Source organism: Leptodactylus fuscus, chromosome 9, assembly GCF_031893055.1.
Source record: "Leptodactylus fuscus isolate aLepFus1 chromosome 9, aLepFus1.hap2, whole genome shotgun sequence".
NCBI classification, from domain to species: domain Eukaryota; kingdom Metazoa; phylum Chordata; class Amphibia; order Anura; family Leptodactylidae; genus Leptodactylus; species Leptodactylus fuscus.
Genome location: NC_134273.1, coordinates 9755407 through 9767481, shown reverse-complemented (window position 1 = coordinate 9767481; position 12075 = coordinate 9755407). Strand labels below are relative to the sequence as shown.

At 40.6% G+C, this 12075-nt stretch overlaps 1 protein-coding gene across 1 annotated transcript in view; it reads right to left on the bottom strand.

Moving 5' to 3' along the window:
* Positions 1–12075, bottom strand: part of LRRC7 (leucine rich repeat containing 7) — a 195687-nt gene that overhangs the window by 17234 nt on the left and 166378 nt on the right. The window contains exons 23-26 of the mRNA XM_075287244.1: positions 10001–10117; positions 7622–7876; positions 5994–6086; positions 4161–4235 (exon numbers count right to left, since the gene is read on the bottom strand). Coding sequence (XP_075143345.1) covers positions 4161–4235; positions 5994–6086; positions 7622–7876; positions 10001–10117 — 540 coding nt within the window. The remainder of the gene's footprint in view (positions 1–4160; positions 4236–5993; positions 6087–7621; positions 7877–10000; positions 10118–12075) is intronic.

Below are 12075 nucleotides of genomic sequence, written 5' to 3'. Positions count from 1 at the left end.
TATTACTTATAGGACACCCTAGGGGAGCATTATTACTATAGGGTACTATTACATATGGGGGACTAGGGCAGTATTACTTATAGGACACCCTAGGGGAGCATTATTACTATAGGGTACTATTACATATGGGGGACTAGGGCAGTATTACTTATAGGACACCCTAGGGGAGCATTATTACTATAGGGTACTATTACATATGGGGGACTAGGGCAGTATTACTTATAGGACACCCTAGGGGAGCATTATTACTATAGGGTACTATTACATATGGGGGGACTGGGGCAGTATTACTAACAGGACACCCTAGGGGTGCATTATTACTATAGGGTACTATTACATATGGGGGACTAGGGCAGTATTACTTATAGGACACCCTAGGGGAGCATTATTACTATAGGGTACTATTACATATGGGGGACTAGGGCAGTATTACTTATAGGACACCCTAGGGGAGCATTATTACTATAGGGTACTATTACATATGGGGGACTAGGGCAGTATTACTTATAGGACACCCTAGGGGAGCATTATTACTATAGGGTATTATTACATATGGGGGACTAGGGCAGTATTACTTATAGGACACCCTAGGGGAGCATTATTACTATAGGGTACTATTACATATGGGGGACTAGGGCAGTATTACTTATAGGACACCCTAGGGGAGCATTATTACTATAGGGTACTATTACATATGGGGGACTAGGGCAGTATTACTTATAGGACACCTTAGGGGAGCATTATTACTATAGGGTACTATTACATATGGGGGGACTAGGGCAGTATTACTTATAGGACACCCTAGGGGAGCATTATTACTATAGGGTATTATTACATATGGGGGAACTAGGGCAGTATTACTAATAGGACACCCTAGGGGAGCATTATTACTAATAGGACACTGTGGGGGAGCATTATTACTATAGGGTGCTATTACATATGGGGGGACTAGGGCAGTATTACTTATAGGACACCCTAGGGGAGCATTATTACTATAGGGTACTATTACATATGGGGAGACTAGGGCAGTATTACTAATAGGACACCCTAGGGGAGCATTATTACTATAGGGTACTATTACATATGGGGGGACTAGGGCAGTATTACTAATAGGACACTGTGGGGGAGCATTATTATTGGGGGCACTATTACTAATAAGGCAGTATACAGAGCATTTTTACTAATAGGACACTGTGGGGGAGCATTATTACTATTGGTGGTATTATTACTAATAGGTCACTCTGGAGGAGTGTTATTATTGGGGGCACTATTACTAATAAGGCAGTATACAGTATACAGTAGTATACTAATAGGACACTGTGGGGGAGCATTATTACTATAGAGTACTATTACATATGGGGAGACTAGGGCAGTATTACTAATAGGACACTGTGGGGGAGCATTATTACTATAGGGTACTATTACATATGGGGGGACTAGGGCAGTATTACTAATAGGACACTGTGGGGGAGCATTATTACTATTGGGGGCACTGCTACTAATGTGGGAACAAGGGGAGCATTATTACTAATAGGACACTGTGGGGGAGCATTATTACTATTGGTGGTATTATTACTAATAGGTCACTCTGGAGGAGTGTTATTATTGGGGGCACTATTACTAATAAGGCAGTATACAGTATACAGTAGTATACTAATAGGACACTGTGGGGGAGCATTATTACTATAGAGTACTATTACATATGGGGGGACTAGGGCAGTATTACTAATAGGACACTGTGGGGGAGCATTATTACTATTGGGGGCACTGCTACTAATGTGGGAACAAGGGGAGCATTATTACTAATAGGACACTGTGGGGGAGCATTATTACTATTGGGGGCATTATTGCTAATAGGGCAGTATAGCGAGCACAATTACTAATGGGACACTCTAGGAGAGTATTATTACTATCGGGGCTCTAATACTAATAGGACACTCTAGGGGAGCATTTTTACAATTAGGGGATCCCAAACTACAGCAACCACAAAGCCCACTACACAGCTGTACTGCTCTATGTAGAACAAAAAACATATTTATTTTCATCCTAATCTTCCTGGTTCAGGAATAGAATGCCAAATCAGTGAAGACTGATACCTCTATGAGCACTGTAATGGCTGTATCCTTAGTTATCACCCATGTAGGACACTGAAATAACTCAGAAATTTTAAAAAAACGGACTTTAAATTGTGACTTTCCGATGGCGGGCAATAAATTAGTCGCCGTTACTTACTGCTTCCTATACGCTCTGGGGCTGCCAAGAAACTGCAGCGCTCAGGAAGGTTGTGTAATGGCTGTAAACTAATTTAATATGCCTTACTGCTAAGCATAATTGGCAGAATAAGTCGCCCCGCTCGGATACTGCGGAGGAACCTTCTGCCGCTGCTGATTTGCATACAGTATTTTACTGTATAAACAGAGCCGGGCATTAGCCGTAGGAAGGCGCGCGGTATCCAGGGTAAGACGCGGCGCTCAGGCTTGAAGGTCGCGCTTATTTTATGGTTCACCTGCGCAACAAAACAATATACCACTTACATCGACGGAGAGAAGTTTTCAAAGCAAATAATGAGCTGAGCCGTAAAGCCGCTCGTCTCCGCTTAAATGTTATTTTCACGTAACCTTGACACGTTTCAATAGGAACGCCATCAGTCAGGGATGTTACCTAGCAACTAAAACCCTCGCACCATCCTGTTTTGTGGAGATTTATAAAGCCGGAACACTTTCTGTGTTTATTATAAAAAAAATAAAAATAAAACATTAACCCCTTCCGCAGCACAGCAACCAATCAGAATCCAGAGTAGGACGTTTTCATGTCTTAAAGGGAGTGTTCGGATTTTGACACCTTTTAGGTCCTGTGCCGATACAGTTCATAATATATCTCTATGATGATTTTATGATACAAAGCTCCAAATCCTCTCCATGGACATATCAAGTGATGTGATAAAATGCTGCATGTTCACAGCCACCACTAGAGGGAGCTCACTCAATTACCAGGAGGCACTAAGCTCCAAGGTGCCCTGTAGTGGTGGCAGCAGGAAGGTAGAATTTGATCATGTAGGTCTATTTTTATTGAAGGACTTTGGAGCTCTGTATCTGAAATAGAACTCTATAATAAAGTAATGTGAAACTGATCAGCACAGAATTTTGGACTATCTATCTATCTATCTATCTATCTATCTATCTATCTATCTCCTATCTATCTATCTATCTATCTATCTATCTCCTATCTATCTATCTATCTATCTATCTATCTATCTATCTCCTATCTATCTATCTATCTATCTATCTATCTATCTATCTATCTATCTATCTATCTATCTATCTATCTCCTATCTATCTATCTATCTATCTATCTCCTATCTATCTATCTATCTATCTACCTATCTATCTCCTATCTATCTATCTATAAATCTATCTATCTATCTCCTATCTATCTATCTATCTATCTATCTATCTATCTATCTATCTATCATCTATCTATCTATCTATCTATCTATCTATCTATTATCTATCTATCTCCTATCTATCTATCTCTCTATCTATCTCCTATCTATCTATCTATCTATCTATCTATCTATCTATCTATCTATCTATCTCCTATCTATCTATCTATCTATCTATCTATCTCCTATCTATCTATCTATCTATCTATCTATCTATCTCCTATCTATCTATCTATCTATCTATCTATCTATCTATCTATCATCTATCTATCTATCTATCTATCTACATAAATGGAAACCTCCCAATAGAATCTCTTGTATTATCTGCAGTCTCTTATCCATCACTTGGGGATACAATATTACCTTAGAGAATTTCCATTTATCCGTACGGATCTTCACTCTATACAGACGGCAGCTCATAATATCATCTCCCTTTTTACAATACAGTAGATGATTTCTTATAAGATACTGCCATACAGTGCACCAATAGACCCTGAGGTATACGCTCCTAGACCTGGCCCTGGCTATCACCTCTCGCTCAGGGTATACCGGTGTCCATACTGGTAATCCTCTGTACTCACAGCATCAGATGGCGACCACATGAGTCCAGCGGCCCCCTCCCCCCCCTTGCGGATCCCATGCACTCACCATGCAGATGTCACCCCTGACCCCCACGCACTGTCCACTAGGCCTGTGCAGTAAGGAATGAGACTCTTACCTGTAGGATCTTGTCCCCGGGCCGGAGCACACCGTATGCTGGTCCATCAGGTTGAACCCTAGTAACAAAGATACCCTATAAGTCAGAAGTAACATAGGTTAGGAGTCTTTCACTAGTCCTCTATACTGAATACTACTCAAGCTTGATGCCTCTGGGTGTCCAGCAAATTAATGGAGGCGGCTAATATCAGAAGATGTGATGTTAGGAGAACCATGCTGACCGATGACACGGACCTCAGTACTGCACAATGGGGGTGACACAGACACGTGATACAATGGGGACCGCAACGACACACGGGGCACTGACGCCCCGATGCTGCACATGGTCACAGACGTTGGATCACTATGGGATAGACGATCATGCAGAGAACAGTAATAAATTCCCATTGGTTTCTATAGTCACAGGCTTCCTAATTTAGAGGGTATGTCCACCTTTCCAAACCAATTTAAATTAGAAATCCGCCATTTTTGCCTGCAGTCTATGTGTGTATACAGCTCGTATGCAGACCTGCATAGGAGTTGTATACACATTACGGTAAGAGATTTTTAATGAAGACTGTAGGCAAAGTTTATTTGTATCTAGATTTCGGTGACATTCGAGTCATAAAACTGGATTAAAATGGATTCATACCCTAAAAGGAAGCATCAAAACACATCTGATACAAATACAATCCCTGTGACAATTAATAGAAAGTCCGAGTCTCCCATACCAAATCTGAGCCCCCAACCCCATAATTGTTAGGCTGCCATCTGTACATCTGGCGGTTCTCTAATCTCTAGGGGTGGGGGAGGAAACTAAAGCATCCATGTTGGATTTTTAGGGTTGATCCCATTGTGCCCCCATCTCCCTTCCATATAGACTGACCATACTACGGATACCTATCATACGTCATTTAACACAAAAACATACACAAGTCCAACACACAACAAAAACAACACAAAGAACCAATAAAAAAAAGTCACTTTCTTTGGTTCCCCCAACTGACCCATGAATAACCATCTACAGGGGGATTTTGTATCTCCAACCCATTGTTGACCTTCAGAATGTCACTGATTTCGTTCCTCTCCCAGGACACCCCCTTTCAGGCTGACGTTTACCTACTTTTGAGGTCCTAGTACAGAAACCTCCATTGATCATGGAGCTCATGAACCGATATGACTTCTAATGACGTCATGAGCAAGGGCTTACAAGCCACCAATGTGGCTACTATGGGATCTATAGAAGGGCTGATCAAGCTTAAAGCAAACTTTTCACCCCTTCCACCAACTCCATCTTTTTTTCATCCAGCTCCACTGATTCTGGCACAGTTGGAATTTTTTCTCTAGCCCTCACCATTCCTGAGCAATTTGTGCTGACAATTTTGGTGCCTGATATGCTATCTAGACTCCCTAATGTCAAGTGGATGGTGTCAGGGAGGAGCTGGGAAGGGGGCGTGGCTCAGAGCTCTGACACCTCTGCTTCTGCCTGATACCACCCACTGGACATTAGGGAGTCTAGTTAGCATAGCAGGCACCAAAACTAACTGGATCGGTGGGGGCTAGAGAACAATGTCCAACTGTGCCAGAATCAGGAAAGGAAACTACTGGAGGTGGTGAAGGGTCCTCTTGAAGTTGGCCAGATTGGCAAACACCTATAGACTTGTTACTCTGATACCAGAGCTGTAACAACCTTCTCTCCTATGTGGCACATTGGTCTGGATGAACAAGCCACAAACCCTCCTTCACTCTACAGAAAGTACATGTGGTGATCAGACCCCCAGTCACATCAGTGTGCAGGTCTATCAAAAAAAACACATGACAGCTGCGGTGCCGGTACAGTGACGCCCCCACTCACCTTATCGGACGGTTTGAATGGGTTTCCTTGTCCACTTAATCCACCGCTGATACTGAATCCAAGGCCTGGGTTCTTTTCTATCCTGACACAGTACTAGAGAGAGAGAGAGTGAAGAAGACAGTGATACAGATATATACAGCAGGACACAATATACCACAACTGATCACTTTACAAATATTTCCAAAATGTTCTCATTGGGTGTAAAGTAGTCCTTTTTGTAGCCTAAAAAGATCCAGAATTCTGTTACGTTGTGCGAAATCACAGCCATCAAGTGATATGAGGGAAGCTTTTGAGCTCCCCCTAGTGGTGGGTGCAGGTAGACAGAATATTATCACTTATCCCTATAGAGAAGCAGAGGATAAAAGCTCTGACTCTATACAGATATATTATGAGATTAGGGGCAACACGGTGGCTCAGTGGTTAGCACTGTAGCCTTGCAGCGCTGGAGTCCTGGGTTCGAATCCTACCAGGAACAACACCTGCAAGGAGTTTGTATGTTCTCCCTGTGTTTGTGTGGCTTTCCTCCCATACTACAAAGACACAGTGATAGGAAAAAAAATGTACATTATGATACTTACAGTATATGGGGCTCACAATCTACATAAAAAGATTTAGATTTTGGATTTACTATATGTAGATTTTTTCAATTTTAATGTATCTTCACTTTTTATTATTATGTTGTTTTAGGTCCAAAATTCTGAGCCGATAAATTCCTTAATTTGCATTTATAAAGGATAGAGCTCCATTTTTCTGATAGAGAGCTCCAAACCCCCTGCATAGTTTTCATACTTAGATGATAAAATTTAGGTTTCCTACAGCCACCACTAGAGGGAGCTCAACAGATAACTGTATACTATGTTATCATAGAGTACAGGGTATAAACAGTATGCAGTAAGCTACTGAGCTCCCTCTAGTGGTGCCTACCGGCAGGTACAGTTTTATCAGTCTGCTGTAGGTCTATGCAGGAGATTTGGAGCTTTGTGTCAGAAAGACTATAAAGTTACGAGAAATTTATCAGGACAGAATGTTCAGAAATGGAACAAACCTGGACAGGTTCCCATTCTATAATTATATCTGATCCGAAAATCTGAGATTTCATACCAAATGAGAATTATGCCCAAATTTCATCATAAAATACGTTCCTTTTTTTCAGGGTCACAACCTTTATAGATTTTAGCGGTGAAATCAAAAAGATATGAAGGAATAGATCAACATAAAGCTGTCAATTTTATGGCATTTTCTATAATTTTATCAGAAGGTAATAAAGCGGCGCGGCTCGATTGCCTGAATCTTAAGTGCGGTCGGTGTCTTCGCCTCGAACGGCTGATTTATTGCTTTGATATAGTGTGCGATTAGAGCGGATGGTTTGCGGCGTATGTCCTTATTATTGAATAAAGATATGGCGTAACCTGGGGGCAATAAAAAGTGACGGCTATTAGGAGGGAAACGTGAAGAGTAGAACATGAAAAAAGTAGAATTAAACACAATTCTGGCACCTGCAGACACCACTAGGGGAGCTATCAATTTACTGCACACTTTTATTGTAAATTTCAATGTATAAACAGTTCACAGTAGGCTCTAAAGCTCCCCCTAGTGTTGGTTTAAATAAAAAATATATATATTCCTACCTGCTCTGGATATCCATCCATACTCCTCTGTCCTTTTGTTTGTATCAAGCAGCGTCCAGACTGAGGGCCTCTTTGTGCAGCGGGGATCTGGATGGGCAGTGGAGACTGGTACTGCTGGATCGTCACTTTGTTCATACCACCGTCATAATGCGGCTGCTCCCTTGACCTGTGTTGCAGGCTTTGCGATCCCATCAGGGTCTGGATATGGCTACCTGCCTGTGGGTAATGTAACCCGTTAGGCAAAGCTTCAGGAAGCTGAAAAGAAGCAATTATTACAGTACATCTCACACGTTCCACTAGAAGAGGACCTCTCGTGTGCATGATGCCCCCTGCTGGCGACTTTAGAAGGTTCCCAATGATTTCTAGGAATGCAATGGCGTCTATGGTACCAGCAAATGATGCCTACTGCAAGCTATGGAGCGAGGGTAAGAGCCAGAGCTGGCCATACATAACCTAACCATGGTCTAAAATGATGACCAAGTATGGAATGATGAAGATCTCCATGATATGGAAACTGGCCCTACAACCAATGAGACCTCAATGGAACCAGATCTTCAGTAGATATCAGATTCATATAGGGGGTAAGTATAGGCACTTCTACCATACCAACTGAGGATCCCAAGAAAATCCATTGACATTTTGCTTGGACCTGCGTCTGAGATACAAGGGGCCATCCACCATCAAGTCCTAAGGTCGAAAGGACAACCAATGGGGAGGAAGGAAGAGTTGGAAACTTCAGGAATTTGGGGATCAACTGCATATTGACTCAACTTTTTCGGTGTCCACTTTGAAATTGGGAAGGATAGGTAAGTATTGCCAAGAAAGAACATTTTTTTGCCCAGAATTCCTAGCGGAGAATATGTGGCCTTCAAGTCTTCGTACTCCTACAAGGAGACATAGTTGGGACATATCTACAGATCTGGAGCACTCGTTGCCCTCAGTGTGAGTTCTGGCCAGAATTTTTATTGGCATCAATGATTTTTTGGGGTCAAAACATTCTGTAAAACAACTGGTGAAGGAAGCCAAGGGAACAAGAGTTGTTGACCCTACTGCTTGGATGGGTCTTTCCATTAAAGCTGGAACTTATCGGCAGAGCTGGAGCCCTGATCATCAGACATAAAGTATTTCATCATGGCCGACACTAGAATATCATCTTCTAGGAAGATAAATCTTACTGCGCGCTCTTAAAGGGGATGTCTGGCTCAGAATGGGATCAAAAAGCAGTTGGCCCTTAACGGATCCCTCATGGCCACGGGATAACACACAGGAAAAGCCCAGAAGGTCTACTCAATCCAGACACCACTGCATTTGGTGCTTGAGGTGGGATGAGGGATCGGTAAATACCGGAACACAAATGTAACGGGATCAGAGGTGGAACTTGAAGCTCTTGGTCCCCAATGCAAAATCTGTAATGGGGGCCCTACCTACCATGTGGCCTTTAAGGTATTGTTTATGTGGCAGAGGGACCTTTGGGGCCTCCTCACGTTCCAGGGTCCAGTAGCCATTGCCACCCCCTATAGATATGCCCCTATGTGGACTACTGCTTTTTATTAACTCATTCTGAGCCTATAACAACGTATTGGAAAACTCCTTTAATGCAATCTCTCTACGACTTGCCAAGAGGGTTGATATATTTTGTGTCATTTTTGTAGACGCGCTTGAATACAGCGGCCGGTCGATGAATTTCAGCCTGCACGCAATCTGCGGTGAATTACAAGGACTTCTGCATTGTATGGGGGCTGCGCCCTGAGGGCCTGAGTGATGCTATTCATTCAGATGCCCGCTGCTGGTTCTCAGCCGCTCGGCTACAGCGGAGACCTCATGCAGTCAGGGCATTACATGGGGCGCTGCACTCACGAGCCACCTGTAATTAGATCGGTCACGGCTCCTGCCGAGCCAAGATGAATAGGAAGGAGGAATACACGGAGCTCAGGAATTCCTGCACAAAGCATCGGCGCTGGAGATTCGTTGCTACGCAGATTATTTTGTGACCAATCTGTCCGCCAATAGTGAAATAATCTACTTTGGTGAATTGTTTTTGGTAAAATTGGACTTTAAAGGCCCTGAACTTTTGGCAAGAGGCACATTAATAGTACATGTGAATGGAATTATTATTATTATTTTTTTGTAGGGGAAATTGTCATCTCTCTCAGCCACCCTAAAGTTACCCTTTCCCTCCACAAACTCCCTCAGTGATATAGTGTAATACAGTAAATTTTAGAGGGGAGAGGAGGGAGATGCAGCTGCAGAATATCTCCTTCAGAATATGTAAAAGAACATCATGATGTGAGAGGGGAGGAGGAGCATCAGTGCGGCGACATCACACTAGTAGACTCCACCCACTCAGCATGGAGGTGACAATGCCTATCATTCATGTACCTTCTTGGCGACAGTTTCGGGTGGCACGTCTCTTCGTCCCAGCGGGTAAGGATTCCACTGACTGATGGATATGTCTTCTTGGCCGTTGTCGAGGATGTTGCTCTGCTGCGATGGAGTCTGAGAGTGAGAAAAATGAATTAGTCAGAAAAGAAAGAAGTAACTTAGGCTCTGTTCACACTTCAGTATGTTTCCCGTTTTGTGTCAGAAAAGTAGAAAGAAAGGAAATAAGAAAACGTCAGATCAATCATATGATGGACACCAATGAAACCCACAAACTTGTAATGGGCCCGTCAGACCTTCCGCCTGGCCTCATAATCATGTGAAGAAATGTGGCGGAAATTTGATAACAAACGTATAAATCACATGGAAAATGTAACTATAGATAGATAGATAGATAGATAGATAGATAGATAGGAGATAGATAGATAGATAGATAGATAGATAGATAGATAGGAGATAGATAGATAGATAGATAGATAGATAGATAGATAGATAGGAGATAGATAGATAGATAGATAGATAGATAGATAGATAAATAGATAGATAGGAGATAGATAGATAGATAGATAGATAGATAGATAGGAGATAGATAGATAGATGATGGATAGATAGATAGATAGATAGATAGATAGATAGATAGATAGATAGGAGATAGATAGATGATGGATAGATAGATAGATAGATAGGAGATAGATAGATAGATAGATAGATAGATAGATAGATAGATAGATAGATAGATAGATAGGAGATAGATAGATAGATAGATAGATAGATAGGAAATAAATAAATAGATAGATAGATAGATAGATAGATAGATAGATATGAGATAGATAGATAGATAGATAGATAGATAGGAGATAGATAGATAGATAGATAGATAGATAGATAGATAGATAGATATGAGATAGATAGGAGATAGATAGATAGATAGATAGATAGATAGATAGATAGATATGAGATAGATAGGAGATAGATAGATAGATGATGGATAGATAGATAGATAGATAGATAGATAGATAGATAGATAGATAGGAGATAGATAGATAGATAGATAGATAGATAGATAGATAGGAGATAGATAGATGATGGATAGATAGATAGATAGATAGATAGATAGATAGATAGATAGGAGATAGATAGATAGATAGATATGAGATAGATAGATAGATAGATAGATAGATAGATAGATAGATATGAGATAGATAGATAGATAGATAGATAGATAGATAGGAGATAGATAGATAGATAGATAGATAGATAGATAGATAGGAGATAGATAGATAGATAGATAGATAGATAGATAGATAGGAGATAGATAGATAGATAGGAGATAGATAGATACATAGATAGATAGATAGATAGGAGATAGATAGATAGATAGATAGATAGGAGATAGATAGATAGATAGATAGATAGATAGATAGATAGGAGATAGATAGATAGATAGATAGATAGATAGATAGATAGGAGATAGATAGATAGATATGAGATAGATAGATAGATAGATAGATAGATAGATAGATAGGAGATAGATAGATAGATAGATATGAGATAGATAGATAGATAGATAGATAGATAGATAGATATGAGATAGATAGATAGATAGATAGATAGGAGATAGATAGATAGATAGATAGATAGATAGATAGATAGATAGATAGATAGGAGATAGATAGATAGATAGATAGATAGATAGATAGGAGATAGATAGATAGATAGATAGATAGGAGATAGATAGATAGATAGATAGATAGATAGATAGATAGATAGATAGGAGATAGATAGATAGATAGATAGATAGATAGATAGGAGATAGATAGATAGGAGATAGATAGATAGATAGATAGATAGATAGATAGGAGATAGATAGATAGATAGATAGATAGATAGATAGATAGATAGGAGATAGATAGATAGATAGATAGATAGAAGATAGATAGATAGATAGATAGGAGATAGATAGATAGATAGATAGATAGATAGATAGATAGATAGGAGATAGATAGATAGATAGGAGATAGATAGATAGATAGATAGATAGATAGGAGATAGATAGATAGATAGATAGATAGATA